The 17,016-nt window shown below is 41.7% G+C and overlaps 1 protein-coding gene across 1 annotated transcript in view; it reads right to left on the minus strand.

Annotated features, from left to right (window-relative positions):
• Nucleotides 1-4,499: 4,499 nt before the first annotated feature.
• The window catches only part of LOC123508621 (cysteine-rich venom protein-like), a 99,466-nt gene continuing 86,949 nt past the window's right edge, over nucleotides 4,500-17,016 (minus strand). The window contains exons 4-6 of the mRNA XM_045262436.1: nucleotides 8,532-8,680; nucleotides 6,749-6,940; nucleotides 4,500-5,909 (exon numbers count right to left, since the gene is read on the minus strand). Of these exons, the coding sequence (XP_045118371.1) occupies nucleotides 5,648-5,909; nucleotides 6,749-6,940; nucleotides 8,532-8,680 (603 nt within the window). The 3' untranslated portion in view covers nucleotides 4,500-5,647. The remainder of the gene's footprint in view (nucleotides 5,910-6,748; nucleotides 6,941-8,531; nucleotides 8,681-17,016) is intronic.

Raw genomic sequence — 17,016 nt, forward strand, 5'->3', positions numbered from 1 at the left:
CCTCAGAAATTAGCTTTGATTCAAGTACGAGGCGTTCATGAGTAAGAGATCAGAGAGAGGTGAACTTATAATGTCACGCAGGAAGATGGTTAGGCAGGGGAGGAGAGGGTAAGGGAGGGAAAGGTAAAGTAAGGTGAGGTAGGGTAGGGTTAAGTAAGGCAAGGTAAGATGGAGTGAAGTAAGGTAAGGTAAGGTAAGGTAGGATAGGGTAAGACAGGAAAATGGAAGGACAGGGCAGGGGAGAATGGGGAAGGACAGAACAGGAACATGGAATAGCAGGGTAAGAGCAGGGAAGAGCAGGGCAAGGATGTACAAGGCAAGGGTAGCTAGTCACTGCACCCAGCACCCCAGAGACGTGACAGGCCAGAGTGCGCGGCGAGTGAACGAGTGACAGAGTGAAGTGAAGTGAAGTGAACACAGGCCGCCAGCAAACCACCAACCAGCCACTGACACTGCACGGCTGGCTGGCTGGCTGGCTGCTGGGAGGATCTCGGTCAAGTTACGGCTCTGAATGCGTCGCTAGTTGTGCAAATAATAAATGATGAAAGTAAATAAACACAGTCTTAGCCGATCTACCACCACCACCACCACCACCATTACTACAACGACTACCACCACCATCACTACCACTGCTACTACTACTACTACTACTACTACTACTGTTACTACTACTACTACTACTACTATCACCACAATATCACCACTACCATCACCACCACCACTACTACTACTACTACTATTGTTACTACCACTTCTAATCACCACAACCACAACCACCACCATCACCACCCCACCACCACCACTACCACTACTACTACTATTACTACCACTACTAATATCACCACCATCACCACCACCACCACTTTTACCACCACCATCACTACTACTATGCCTACTACCACCACTACCACCACCATAACCACCACCACAACAACTAAAATCACCACAATCACCACCACTCCTACCCATCACTACCAATAACACAATCACCACCACTAATACCTCCTTTACTGTCACCACCACCACCACCACCACCACCACCACGTCCACAAGCAAACAGATGACTTTTAAGGCGAGAAAGCAGGCAGGCCCTCATGTTGATCCTCCCACAACGACACCGCTCCGTTATGTCCACTGCAGGAGGAGGAGGAGGAGGAGGAGGAGGAGGAGGGAGAGGGAAAGCTGTAGGGAGAGGGAGAGAGAGAGAGGGAGAAAGGGAAGAGCAGAGTGGGTGAGGGTAACTAGGAAGTGTCACGGGGAAAGGAAAGTCACGAAATATCATAGTGCTTTATTTAATTCACAGATGGCGTTGTTACAGAGAGAGAGAGAGAGAGAGAGAGAGAGAGAGAGAGAGAGAGAGAGAGTGTTGTGTTCCTTTGTTGTTGTTGTTAATGTTGTTTTATGTAGTTGAAGATGTTATTGTTGTTGTACTTTTTTTCCGTTCTTCTTTATTCTCTTCTTCTTCTTCGTATTCTTCTTTTTCTCTTCTTCCTCCTCCTCGTCTTCTTCGTCTTCTTCCCTTTCTTCTTCCTCCACGTTTTCGTCTTCCTCTCCTCCTCCTCATCTTCCCCTTCCTTCTCTTCTTCCTCTTCGTCTTCTTTGCTTTCTTCTTCTTCCTTTTCATCTTCCTCTTCTTCCTCCTCTTCTTCCTCTTCCTACGCCTCTTCCTCCTCATTTTCTTCGCCTTCTTCTTCCTCTCCTTCATGGGTGACTGAGGTGTTCTGGCGTTCCTCAGCGTGTATGTCTTATCTATTAGTTCATTTAGTTGTTTTATTAATAACGAGATAAGTCAGAGTATTTGTGAGTAATAATACCAATAGTGAATCTTTATTTAAGTTTGATCTATTTTTCATTTTATTTCCACTCTCTTCTCTATTCTCTTTATTTTTATTTCTAACACGTTTTTTATAACCACTTCAAGGATACGGTACATTTTATTCCCTTTCTCTCTCTCTCTCTCTCTCTCTCTCTCTCTCTCTCTCTCTCTCTCTCTCTCTCTCTGTGATAGTGGGCGCTATTTTCTCCTTCATTTGCTTCGCCCTTAATCTTCCTCCACTTCAACCAATAAAAAAGCCAACACAAGCTTTACTTTTGAGGTCATGCACCTTACCATGCTCTCCCCTTACCGCTCCTCCTCCCCTCCACCCCCTCCCTCCGGCCTGTCTTTCTTTCCTTACCTCCCCTTCCCTCCTCTTCCCTCCCTTTCCTACCCACCTCTCCTTTCCCTTCCCTCCCTGTCTCCTGCTTGTCTTTCTTTCCTTACCTTTCCTTACCTCTCCTGCTCTCCCTTCCCTCCACTTCCCTTCTCTTTCCTCTCCTTCCTTCCCTCCATCTCTCCCTCCAGGTTGTCTTTCTTTCCTTCCATCTCCTTCCTTCCCTCTTTCTCTCCCTTCACTTCCATCCCTCCAGCTTGTCTTTCTTTCGTTACCTCTCTTTACCTCTCCTTCTTTCCCCTTCCCTCTCCTTCCTTCCCATCCCTCCTTTACTTTCCCTCCCATCCTCCTGTTTGTTTTTCTTTCCTTACCTTTCCTTCTCTTCTCTTTCTCTCCCTTCTCTTCCCTCCTTCCAGCCTGTCTTTCTTACCTTACCTCTCTTCCCTTCCTCTCTCTTACCTCCCCTCCTCTCCGCTGTCTTTTTCTCTCTCTTCCTCCTTTCTCCCTTTCCTTCACTTCTTCTAGTCTTCTTCCATCTTCCTCCTATCTACCCTTTTTCTTCTCCCTCCTTCATTTTCACTCCTTCTAACCTTTCCATCTCATTCACTCTTTTCTTATCATTTCGCTTCGTTTTATCTCCCCATCCTTTTCAACTTCTTTCTGTCGTCCTTTTACCCTGACGTTCTTCGCTCTCTAAGCCTCTCTTTATCTACTTCACCTCCCTTTTCTCCATCTACCTCTCCTTCTTTTCGCTCTGCAGTTCAATATCTTATCGTAACTATTTTAAACACGCTCTAGAGAAAGTTACAGGGAGTTTCAAGGATGTTTTCATTTGGTAGCGCAAGTGTAGCAATAAAAAGGTGCAGAGTAGGTTGTATGGACTTTCAAGAATGCTTTCGTCATTTTAGCGCTAATGAAAACAAGTTATTGGGAATTTAAAGAGTGTTTCCATGACTCTACCACTAGTTGAACACGCAGCAATGAGAGACAAGTACGTGAAAACTTGATTGATCGTTTTTGTGGCCTTTGAAAATATTTCTCGAGAAAATATATTGTTTTAGAGCTAGTGCACCAAGACGGAACTGCAAAGGAAGTTGTATGGGTATCTATGGTAGTCTAAGAAACATTTTACACAATCGGTGGCAGGAAAATTAATTAAAAATCTGATTAATCACTTCTGTGCCCTTTGAAAACAGTACTTGAAAAAATATAGTGTCTTAAGAGTTAGTGCAAAAAATGAAACTGCAAAGGAAGGTATCAGGGTGTCTATGGTAGTCTAATAAACATTTTACACCATCAGTGGCAAAAATATTACTTAAAAATCTGATTAATCACTTCTGTAGCCTTTGAAAACAGTACTTGAGAGAATAAAGTGTTTTAGAGCTGGTGGAACAAAATCAAACTGCAAAAGGAAGTTATTTGGGGTATCTGTGGTAGTCTAACAAACATTCTGCATCATCAGTGGGAGGAAATATTACGTAAAAATCTGATTAATCACTTCTGTAGCCTTTGAAAACAGTACCTGAGATAATAAAGTGTCTTAGAGCTGGTGCAACAAGATGGAGCTGCAAAGGAAGTTAATATTCTGCATCATCAGTGGCAGGAAGTATTATATAAAAATCTGATTAATCGTTTCTGTGCCCTTTGAAAACAGTATTTGAGAAAATAGTGTTTCAAAGCTGGTGCAACATGATCAAACTGCAAGGGATGTTATTGGGGTGTCAATGGTAGTCTAAAAATCATTCTACACCATCAGTGAGAGGAAATATTACTTAAAAACGTGGCTAATCGCTTCTGTGGCCTTTGAAAACAGTACTTGAGAGAATAAAGTGTTTCAGAGAGTAAGTTTATCGTCAGTCGTTCCCCCTTCGCTGTGAGTGTCCATCCCTTGCAGCCAGAGCGTGTTGCAATGTTTACCCGTGTGCAGTCAGCCAGCCATCCAGAGTGCAGTACCCCCCACAAAGCCCTGCCTTGCCTACACACTGCCTTGCCTTGCTTGCTTTGCCTTGTCTCTCCCGCACGCCTCCTCCTCCTCCTCCTCCTCCTCCTCCTCTCACCTCACACTGCTTGGTCATTCTGAAGTCTCCTCACAGCTTCTTCAACCCTCACAACTCTCTCCTCCTCGTTCTTCTCTTCGTTCATTCTTCTTGCCTTGTTTTCCTGGATCTTTTTGTTCTTTATGTGTATTCTTTCCTTACCTTGCTCCTTTCCTCCTTTCCCTTTTTTTCAAGCTCGTTTTCTTCTGTAGCTCCAATTTTGATGTAGTATTGGCGGTGAGGGAGTGTTAGTTATTCGTGCCGCGTTGTTTGTCTCGCCGCTGGTCGGAGTGTCAGCAAAACACCAATGTGAGGAGGGACAAATTTGTGACTTTATTTAATTTTTTTTTTCTTCACAAAGAACAATACAGATGAGAGAATCGTGGAATGTTCACTTTTGTTGCCATTGACTTGGTGTGTGTGTGTGTGTGTGTGTGTGTGTGTGTGTGTGTGTGTGTGTGTGTGTGTGTGTGTGTGTGTGTAATTCTTCCATTGTCTTGTGGATCACGTGCTGAATTCGTGATCGTCAGCTATTACCCTCCTGAAGAGAGGTCATGCGTGTGTGTGTGTGTGTGTGTGTGTGTGTGTGCCTCAGCACCTGGTGTACGCGGCGGGCTGCACACACCACCACCACCACACACCAGGAAGCAGCCTCGCCACAACACGGCCACGCCCGGGGCCATTGGTTCCAGCGGCAGGGCGGCGCCGCGGGGACACTCGTTACGGGGCGCGGCGCAACACTGCCTCGCTACACTGGCCTTCTGTGTTGTGTCTAAGAGTCGCCCCTGCACCGGCGAGGGCCTTCCCGACCCTCCCCGGCTGTCCCAACACACACAGGCGCGGCTGTCGCCCACAACACTTGTTTCAAGGCACCAAACGATGAATAAGATAAGGAATATATGTGGCTTCCACTGATGCTTCTGACACACAACGTCCGCCACGCCACCAGCTGCTGGCGGGGCTAGCGGGGCTGGCGGTGGTTGGCGAGGCTCGGGGCCTGCCGGCCGTCCCCGCTGTCCTTGGCAGGCTCGGCCAAGCACCGCCTGTCAACAAGATGCCCCAGATATTGTCAGGCCGAGGCTCCAGCTGGGAGTCAATGAGTCAGTGACAGATCTGTTGTCTTTCACCATTATCTGGATCCATCATAACTAACACCAACTCTCTTTAATATTTACATCTTCAACGCTCAACGTGAATATATATATATATATATATATATATATATATATATATATATATATATATATATATATATATATATATATATATATATATATATGCTTGTGTGTGTGTGTGTGTGTGTGTGTGTGTGTGTGTGTGTGTGTGTGTGTGTGTGTGTGAAATGGAGTGTCGCGAGTGTTGACGGCAGGTTGGGTCAGTGTCCTTCACGTGTCTGTCACACGACATTCGCGGCTGTTCTTAACCCTCGGGGTGGGGCGGGGCGGGGCGACTGGTGGCTCAGGTGATCTCGTTGACACACTGACAGGTGGCGCGGCAGTTCTTGAAGCGTTCCACGCCCTGAGTGGTCTTGGTGTTGCACAGCCACTCGTGCCACTGCTGGTCCAGCGTGCCGCAGTTCACCCACAGGTCGGAGTAGGTGCAGGAGTTGGTGCACAGCGGACACCGGCGGCGGGGACACAGCGAGCGGCACGCCCCGGGGCACAGGCTGCAGGGGCCGCCCTCGGTGTAGGGGCGAGCCAGGCGGCCAGGGTCGTTGCCTCTGTGGGGGAGTCACTCGTTAAACACAAACCTGGCACAAAGACCACACCACGCTGACAAATTGATGTTTGCCAACACACAACGCCCATCACCCAACACCCTCACTCACACACCACCTCACTGCTCCACGCCCACACCTCCACATCCTCATCCCCCCCACCACACACGTCCACACACCCACTCCAAACCTTCACCCACTCTTACCTTCAGCCGGACCCTCACAATCACGCCCATCGCTCCAATTCTTACAGTAAAAATAAAACTAAACCTTCACAAAACAGCTTAGCCTTCACCTCCTGACACACACACACACACACACACACACACACACACACACACACACACGACATGTGTTCCTTAATTTTGGATAAATCTTCTTAACTCTTTAAGGGAACCAGCACTCAAGTGGGGCTTTTTTTTAATATTCTGTCGCCCTTAGCTGGCTTCCCTCCTGCATGGAAAAGAAAAAAAAAAAAAACTGTCCATTATGCCTGACTGTCCCTGGTCCGTGGCTGGATCGAACCCGCCGTGGTACAGTGGAACCATGCGTGCTTTGGGATCCGAGGGGTCTCCAAGCGCACGGGTTCGAATCCTGTCCACGGTCTGAGTGCAGGTTGGGCTTCCTCACTCAGGGCAACGGTTTCCTAGCGGGTGGGCTTTGAGATAGGAGGTACCCCAAAAAGTATTTCCTTTAGCCCATAAATTCCCGTGAAAAGCCCACATGGTATAAATAAAACACACACACACACACACACACACACACACACACTGGGATCGAACCCTTGTGAGCAGCTTCAGAACCAACCATGCAGACAACACACACACATGACCTCAACTCACACGGGGCAGTAGTTGCACACGTATCTGAAGAAGGTGGAGCCGCCGGGGGTGTTACACTGGGAGAAGCCGCAGCCGAGTTGGTGAGAGTTGTACCACGCCATCTGAGTGTACGCCGCCACCATTGTTAGGTTGTTGGTCTCGCCGTAACGAAACTCCTTCCTCGCGCCCCACCAGTGTTGCAGCACCTGACTCCTGTAGAGGATGGAGTTAACACTTTCAGTATTAGGACGCATTTTTACCTTGAGTTTGGCTAGGATTATACGGTTGCATTGATATTAGGAAGGGTCTATGGAGGTTAGAAGACTAATGGCAAGAGTCTTCACTATTTCAACCCCCACGTAAGTTTCTGAAGCTGTATAAAATCACCAAATAGTAAGCAGAGTGAATAGGGAAACGCGTCATGGTACTGAAGGGATTAACACTAAAGACATGAACTTCCCTTGCAAAATGACACGAAGGAGAGGAAAATTTTAAAGAAAGCTCGTTTAAAACCATGATCAATAAAGAAACAGCAAAGTCACTAAGTTTTCCCACCAGTAAACAGTCTTTCTCTTCCAGTCACCAGCTGTCTATCGCTTCGCCTCTTCATCTAAGCAAGACTAAACATTTTATAGATCAATAGTCAAATGAAGTTATATATTCACCTTTTTTTCTTCCAATCACCACCCTGTCTGTCGCCTCATTTCTCTATCTATGTAAGCCAGACTGCACCTTTTATTTCTTTTAATAGTTCAATAGTAGAATGAAGTTATATATTCAGTCAGTTGTTGTTTTTTTCTTCTACTTACAAGTGTTACCTCTTTATAAACTACCTGTCAATCTCCTCACCTTTACCTGCACTCAATTTGGTTTTCCTCCACCGTTCGTTAAGGATAGAATCTTCAGTCAGTCTTTCTATCCACTGTCACTTTTTTTTTTCTCTCTCCCTGCAAGCTTCACCTCTTCATTAGCTGCCTGTCCATCTCCTCGCTCACACACTTCTTATTTTCGCTCATTTATTTATCTTACTATTTCTTTTTCTGCATCGTCAGCAAAGGAACATCACATTCAGTCACCTTTTCTACCTTCGTGTCTGTTCGTTAGCCACCTGTCCATCTCCTCACCTGTACGCTCTTTATATTTTGCTTTGCTACTTATTTTATTCATCTATTTTGTTTTCTTCCTACATCGTTTGTCAAGAGAGCAGATCCCGTCGCTAATTCTCTACATGCATCACCTCATCGGCTACCTGTCTCTTTACGGTCCACCACCACCACCACCACCACCACCACCACCACCACACCTGCCACACTCCTTACTTCCTTTATACATATTGTTTACCCATTTATTTTTCCTTCATCGTTAGTCAAGAGAGAACAAACCCACCGTTAGTCTTCTACATGCTTCACCTCACTCGCTATCTGTCTGTCTCTCCACGCTCCACCACCACCACCACCACCACCACCACCACCACCACGACCACCACTACCGACATGACCACTACCATCACACCGCCACCACACTACTACCACCACCACACTACTACCACCACCACCACCAATACCACCACCACCACCACCACCACCACCACCAACACCACCACCACACCACTACCACCACACCACTACAACACTACCGCCACCACCATCATACCACCACCACCACCATCACCAACGCCACAACCATCACCATCACCACCACCACCACCACCACCACCACACCACCACCACCACCACCACCATACCACCATCACACCACCACCATCACCACCACCAACACCACCACCACCACCACCACCACCTACCATCGCTTCTTGGTGGGTGAGACAAACACGTTCTGGCCACACGCTCCATAGCTGGAGGTCCACCTGACACTCGGGTGATCGGCGTGGCTGTGGCGACCGCACTGCTCCGCCCACGCCTGTGCTTGCTCCGCCGCTGTCTTGTACCACTTCTGCAGCGAGGGAGGAGAGAGAGAGAGGAGTTGTAGTGAGGAGTGTAGACAAGTAAGAGTGCACTGGATAGGAAGAAATTGATGACGAGTTTAGACCAGCAAGAGTGCACTGGATAGGAAGAAATTGATGACGAGTGTAGACCAGCAAGAGTGTACTGGATAGGAAGGAAGGAATTGATGAGTGTAGACCAGCAAGAGTGCACTGGATAGGTAAGAAGGAATTGATGTTGTAGCCAAGAATTAAGCAAAAGTTTACTAGATACGAGGAAGGAGTGGTAAAGGAGTGTAGACAAGGAGAAGTACACTAGATAAGAGGAAGGACTTGTGAAGGAAACGGTATTGTAGCAAAGAATTAAGCAAAAGTGTGCAAGATAAGAGAAAGGAATGGAAGAGGGAAAGAATTTGTTGTACAAGTAAGGAATTTAAACAACCAAGACTGGATTAGATAGGACTCATAGTGTGTTGCAGCAAATAATCAAGCAAAAAGTGTGCTGGAATAGAGGAGCAAGGGATGGTAAAGGAAAAGAACTGTTTGTTGTAAGGAATCCAGACAAACAAGAGTGTATTTGAAAAGAAGGAAGGACTTGTAGTGAAAGAAATGGAGCTGCAGCAAATAATTAAGCAAAAGTGTATTGGATTAGAAGATCAAGGGATGGTAAAGGAAAAGAGTTAGTTGTAGTAAGGAATTTAGAAGGAAGAGAGGAAATGTAGTGGAAGAAATGGAGTTGTGGCAAAGAAATGAACCAAAAGTGTACTGGATATATTAATAGTAAAGTAGAATGATATAGATAGGTAAGAGTGTAGAAGTGGATTAGATGAGGAAAGAAAGGTTTGTAGTGGAGGAAGGTTACAGTAAAAAATTCAGATTGAATAAGAAGAGGAAGGAATCGTAAAGTAGAATGATTTGTTGTAGTAAGAAATGTAGATACGTAAGATTGTAGAAGTGAACAGAAGAGCAATAAAGGACTCGTAGTGAAGGAAATGGACAAGTTACAGTAAAGAGATTGGATAAGAAGAGGAAAGAATTATAAAGTAAAATGATTTGTTGTAGTAAGATATGTAGATACGTAAGAGTGAAGAAGTAAATTAGAAGAAGAATGAAGGACTAGCGAAGGAAATGGAGTTGTTGCAGTGAAGAATTCCGACAAGCAGGAGTGTGGAAGTAAATGTGAAGGGAAAGGATTTGCTATTTCTTACTCGTGTTTGTGGCTTTGTTACTCAGTTAGTCAGTCAATTAGAGAGCCTTGTGTTGCTTTGTTTGAGGTTTAATAGGAGTGAGTATTAAGGTCATTCTCTCTCTCTCTCTCTCTCTCTCTCTCTCTCTCTCTCTCTCTCTCTCTCTCTCTCTCTCTCTCTCTCTCTCTCTCTCTCTCTCTCTCTCTCTCTGTATCACAAATGGAATTCATGAGTTATGCAAGAGTAAACAAAGACACGATAAGGCTGATGTCACTTATTACGCTAAAATGATAATAATAATAGCAATAATAATAATAAGAAGAAGAAGACGAAGACGAAGACGAAGACGAAGACGAAGACGAAGACGAAGAAGAAGACGAAGAAGAAGAATGATAATAATAGTAATAAAAAGTGCAGTAGTTTTTTTTTTAATTATAAAAGAAAAGACAAGAAAAATATATCAGATAATCTTCTAGGCTCGTATTCCCCTTTGTTTATTTATGAATGCTGATACTGCGAAGAAAATGAAGGGTAAAGAAATAGTAAATACATAAATGGATAAATATAAAGAGATCCATTCAATATTTTCTTTACGGGAAGGGAATAAAAAGGCGGAATTTTGTTATGGTCAAATGAAGGGACGGAAAAAGAGTTTGCTGTTGATTTTTTTTTTTTTTTTTTATTCTTTTCTCTTTTTTTTTTTAGACTCGTGTTCCTGCTGACGGTGAAAAAGATAAGGAATGAAAAGAAAAACGCGTGATACTTTTCGGTGATGATAAAAAGGAAATGAAAAGTCAGAGGAGAACTGCGTGAGACTTTTTTTATGATGATAAAAAAAATGAAAAAGAAAAAGAAAATACATGGAACTGTTCTCTGATGATAAAAAATAAAATAAAATAAAGAATGAAAATAGAAACGCATGAAATTTTTCTTTGATGATTAAAAAATATAAAAAAAATAAAAAGAAAATGCATGGACTGTTCCCTGAGGATTAAAAAGATGAAAAGGATATATAAAAAAAAGAAACGCATGAAACTTTCCTCTGATGATGAAAAAAATGAAAAATAAGAAGAGAATTGCATGAAATTTTTCTCTGATGATAAAAAAAATGAAAAACTACCCCCACCACACATATCACTGGCCAAGTTCTCATGGGTGTCTCCCCGCTGATAATAATGAGGTAACCTAATTAACGCCTTCAGTACTGGGACGCATTTTTACCTTGAGTTTTGGGTGTGATTAGACGATTTTATTTACATTAGGAAGGATCTATGAAGGTCACAAGATTAATGGCCAGAGTTTTCACTATCTTAATCCCCCACACAAGTTTCTGAGGCTGTATAAAATCACCAAATAGTAAGCAGAATGAATATGGAAACGCGTCCTAGTACTGAAGGGGTTAAACTGTCACTATCACAAATCTCTCATGACTACAGCCACCACACATATCATTGGTCCAGCTTTCATTGGTGTTTCCCCGCTGATAATAGTGCAGCATCTTAATTAACTGTCACTATCACAATTCTCTCATGACTACAGCCACCACACATCATTGGTCCAGTTCTGATGGGTGTTTCCCCGCTGATAATAGTGCAGCATCCTAATTAAACTATCACTGCAAACAAGACAACTCCCTCGGTAACCTCCAGTCACTTCCACACCACATGCAAAGTTGAGGCGATAAGACACGATACTTCAAAACACCTTAGGCCCGTTGTGTCTTTTGTCTTTTAGGTGACAGAGGGAAAACTGGCAAGAGCAACAAATAAAAGCAAAAAGGCTCACTTAGATGCCAGTCCCCGAGATCAGTCAAGAAAGTTATAGCTAAAAAGAATGGGATAAATGCTTTGAAACCTCTCTTTTAATCTCTCCAGCACCAGGACGCGTTTTCATATTCATTTTGCTTACTATTTAGTGATTCTGCACAGCTTCAGAAACTTAAGTAGGGATTAGAATAGTGAAGACTCTGGCCATTAATCTTCTGACCTCCTTAGACTCTTCCTAATGCAAACAAAATCGTCTAATCACACCCAGAAACTAGTACTGAAGAGGTCAAATCAGTTCAGGTCAAAGGAAGGTGGAAATGCAAATGCAGGTAGGGAGTTCCACAGTTTATCAAAGTATAAGCTCGTTTCCCACCAAACTGGAAGCAATGCAGAGTCCGTTTTCTCTATTTAAATTCCTGCCTTGGTTTCGTAAATGTGAAGACAAAGCGACCATACGTTTATTTGGGTTCCAGATTCTATGTTGTTGTTTGTGGAGGTGAAAGTTTAATGGACGTGTGTGTGTGTGTGTGTGTGTGTGTGTGTGTGTGTGTGTGTGTGTGTGTGTGAATATGGTAATACGAAAGGGAGGAGTGGAAGGGAGGAGAAAAGACGATAATAAAAGAGAGGAGATGAGAAAGGAGACTAGAAGAAGAAAAATGCAGAGATTGGAATAAGAATCATGGGAGTGAAAGGATACAAAAAGAAAGAAAAAGAAAAAAGAATGCAGAGAAGACAAATATTACAGTAAACGTGAGAGAAGGAGAAAGGAGAACGGAGGAGAGAACCAGAAAAAAAAACAAGATAAAAACAGAAAGCAAAATGAATATTACTAAGAAAAAGAATTAAAAAAAAGGAGATAGGAGAGAAAAGAAAGTAAAGAAAACAAAATGAAGTAAAATCAACGAATATTACAAAAAAGAGGAATAAAACAGAAGATAGGAAAGAGAAGAAAAAAAATTATAAGAACAAAATAACGTAAAATACACGAATATTACCAAAAATAAATAGAATAAAACGGAAGATAAGAAAGAGAAAGGTAAAAAGATAAGACAAGATAAAATAAAAGAAACGAAAATTACTAAAAATAATAAAACAGGAGATAGAAAAGAAGAAAAAAAAAAAAAAAAAAGAAAGCAAACTAAACGAACATTACTAAATAAAACAGTGAACTAAAATAAAATAAACGAACATTAAAAAAAAAAATAAAGCAGGAGATAAGAAAGAGAATAAAATAAAGAGAAAAAAAAACAAATGAGAAAGAGAATAAAGCAAAAAAAAAAGTAAAATAAACGAATATCACAAAAAAGAATGAAACAGGAAATAAAAAAAAGAGAAAAGATAAAACAAAATAAAAAAATAATAAAACAGGACAGGAAAAAGAATAAATAAAAAAAGATAAAAAGAAAATAAAGTAAACCCTCTTTATTTATACATCCGTAGCCTCTTTTATACATTCAGATTCTCCTTTACGCTCGTCGCCCGCCAGTCCAGCCAGCCAAAACATTAATCTCTTATCATTATTCCCGCCGGACAATGAATGAAGACAAACGAGAATGAACAAGTAAATATGATTCCCTTAATAGCTTTGTACCCTTTTTCCTTAGTTTTTATTTGGATTCGTTCGTTTCTCATTAAAACCTCTGCAAATATTCCCATTTTTTTTAAGACTCAGGGAACTTAACTTCATTTACATAACAAGACGATTAAAAAAAAAAAAAGAGAGAGAGAGAGAGGGAATGAAAATAAGAATAAAGAAGTGTGGAGCATTAAAAAAACTGCCTATTCTTAGCATTTTGTCGCCTTGTCTCCTGCGTTTAACAGTGTGGAGTGGACGAGAGCGAGGTTTTAAATGTATTTTCGTGATTCCAGCGATAGTTTGACAAGGACACAGCGCCATCAACAGGAAAACACCCATGAAAACCTTGCTAATTATCACTGTGGCCTTGGGAAAAAACAGTCTAGAGAGAGAGAGAGAGAGAGAGAGAGAGAGAGAGAGAGAGAGAGAGAGAGAGAGAGAGAGACACACACACACACACACACACACACACACACACACACACACACACAGAGAGAGAGAGAGAGAGAGAGAGAGAGAGAAATGTAAAATGTGATGTAGTTTTGCTATTTATGTGAATCGACTTGGCATATGTGGTGTGTGGTGCTCTCCCCCGCGTGTCGCCCGTTAACCAAACACACACACGCCCTCACTCGCTCGCCCTCCACGTACACTGGGCGGTGACGACACACTGGAGGGCTGGAGGGAAGGGGAGGGAGCAGGAGAACAGCAGCACAGTGACATGGAGGGATGGACAAGGGGAAGAGGGAGGGGAACCATAAGGGGACACGGGGGTGGAGAATACACGTGCATGATGGCTGAGGACAGGAGGAACACACACACACACACACACACACACACACACACACACACACACACACACTCACACACGTGCACAGAGATTCAAATCGAGTGAAGCACGTGATGTCAATGTAAAATCTAGACCTTTTGGTACGTAACTCGGCCCCACACGCACACGCACGCAATTCATACGACCTACGCACTCCCATAGATGCCCCGTACACGCACCACACACGCAGTAGACCAGATAATTGCAGAGGATTGTCACGTCACTTTATCGTACCCAACTTGGCTCGTATTTAGAAACGCTTTGCTCTCTCTCCCCCTCCCCCCCACCTCTCTCTCTCTCTCTCTCTCTCTCTCTCTCTCTCTAAGGTCACAGGGATTACCGGATTCTGAAGAGTATTTTTGTTTTTTCTTCTGCTGATAACGTAAAAATGTTAATCTGTCACTAGAATTTTCAAAACATCCTTAAAATGATCTGAGTAACTTCAACTAGAGCTCTTTGTCACTAGAACCTTCAAAACACTATTAAGAACCTGTGTCGTTTCAATTAGAACCCTTTGAAAATTTTATTAATCTGTCACTTTAACCTTCAAAACACCATTTAAAACCTAAGTAACTTCAAATAGAGGCCTTTAAGAATGTTGTTAATCTGTCACTAGAACCATAAAAACACTATCAAAAACCAGTCATTTCAACTAAAATCTTTTGCAAATCTCATTAATCTGTCACTAGAACCATAAAGATACCCTTAAAATGGCGTAAGGAAATTTAACTAGAGTCCTTTGAAAATGTTAATGTGTCACTTGAACCTTCAAAACAGTACTAAAATCCTGTTATTTCAACTAGAGTCCTTTGAAAATCTTGTTAATCTGTCACTAGAACTATAAAAACACCCTTAAGTTTAACTAGAGCCCTTTGAAAATTTTGTTAATCTGTCACTTGAACCTTCAAAACAATTACAAACCTGTCATTTTGTAAATAGTAACGATGCGGGGCTGAGGTGTCTCAATTTTCCTTATAAGCCATTAAAGCTACAGTCCATCTTGTTAATTTATCAATAGAAACAAAAAAAAACACCCTTAACTTAACCTGTACTAATCTAAACATCTGTAACTTCAACTAGAGCCTTTTGAAAGTAATGGCGATGCGAGAATGAAGTGTTTCAATTTTACTTATAAGACTCACTTGTTAATCTGTCACTAGAAACCAAAGAAACATCCTTAACTTAACCTAACCTAACCCAAACATCCGTAACCTCAACTAGAGCCTTTTGAAAGTAATGGCGATGCGGGAATGAAGTGTTTCAATTTTACTTATAAGTCACGAGAGTTACATTTGATTACTCATAGTGTGCTTAGAAAACGAAGGTCATTTTATATATACAGCTTTCCTTGTCTTGGGTGATTCAAGTGGTAAGTGGATAAAAGTGTGCAGTTTCTTAAGTACTGATGGCACAAAGAAAGCAGGAAAAATAGACCCCAAAAAGTTGAGAAAATATAAACAAGGAAAGAAAGAAGATAAAGAAAAATAACAGCACTTTTCCAAATCACCACTAAAAAGGGAAAAAAAAAAGAAAAAGGAAAACAAAAGGAAAAATTAACAGTATTTTTCCATATCACCACCAATAAAATTAAAAAAAAAGAAAGAAAAGAAAGAAAAAACAAGAAAAGTTAAAAATACCAGTACAATCTCAAATAACCTCCAAATGAATAAAGATTAAGGCAAGAATGATAACAAAAGGAAAAATGAACAGTATTTTCCATATCACCACCAATGAAATTAAAAAAAAAAAAAAACAAGAAAGGAAAATGGCAGTACAATCTCAAATAATCCCGATTTAGAGCCGCCGTGGTACAGTGGAACCATGCGTGCACGGGTTCGAATCCTGTCCACGTTCCGAGTGTAGGTTGGGCTTCCTCATTCGGGGCAACGGTTTTTAGTGGGAGGGCTTTGAGATAGGAGGTACCACAAAAAGTATCTCCTTTAGCCCAGAAATTCCCGTGAAAAGCCCACATGGTATAATTAAAAAAAAAATGAATAAAGATCAAGGTAAGAATGATTTGCTCAGTGTGGGGAGGTTGGCAGACGAACAGGAAGTAGGGAAGTGACAGGTGGACGTGGTGAGGCGATGAGGTGGCGGGGCGGTGACGTGGTTAGTGTGTGTAATTTAGTGCATCTGTTTAGTATTCTAATTGGCGTCAGTTCAAGGGCGATGACGAATTCCGAGGAGCATCAGTAGTCAGTGTGGTGATGTGGTGATGTGGTAATGTGGTGATGTGGTGATGTGGTGAACTTAGTAAATCATGGTTAATTCTTGCATTTCTTTTGTTTTTTTCTCTATTTGGTCTTTCATCTGTTGTTATTTTTCATTTCTCTATTTCATCTTTTTTTTTATCTTTTATTTGGTCTTTATTCTACATTTCGTCGAGTTTCTTTTTATTTCGTCTCATCTTTTTCATTTTTTTTTTCCTCCAATCGCAAATCTTGGACATCTCTTGTATTTCTTCATTTCTTTTTCTATTTGGTCTTTATTCTACATTCTATCGAGTTTTTTGTATTTTATTTCATCTTATCTTTTTTTCAGCTTTTTTTTCCTTTAGTCTCAGTGGTGAGCTTGGCAAATCATAATTAGCTCTTGTATTTCTTCTTATAATTTTTTTTTCCTATTTGCTCTTTAATTAGTTCTCTTTTCAAGGCTTTTTTTTATTTTAACTTATTTTTTTCAGTTTTTTTTCTAATCTCAGTTTCTGTTTTCAATTTTTTTTTCTATTCTCAGTTGGTCCCTAATGTTATCTCATGTTTTCAAGCTTTTCTTTAATGTTGTTCTATATTCTTCAGGGTTTTTTTTTTCCTCAAGTTCCTCTCTTATCTTATACTACTCAAGCTTTCTTTATTTTTTCTTTTGTTGTTTGCTAGCATTCATTATCTTTTCTAAACTGTCTTAACTCACCTTGGAAAAATTATCTAATCTCGTTAAGCAAATTTCTCTTATCTTATCTTAAAAATCATAATTCTTTGTCCTGCCTTGAAAA

The sequence above is a fragment of the Portunus trituberculatus genome, chromosome 25, assembly GCF_017591435.1.
Source record: "Portunus trituberculatus isolate SZX2019 chromosome 25, ASM1759143v1, whole genome shotgun sequence".
Taxonomy (NCBI): domain Eukaryota; kingdom Metazoa; phylum Arthropoda; class Malacostraca; order Decapoda; family Portunidae; genus Portunus; species Portunus trituberculatus.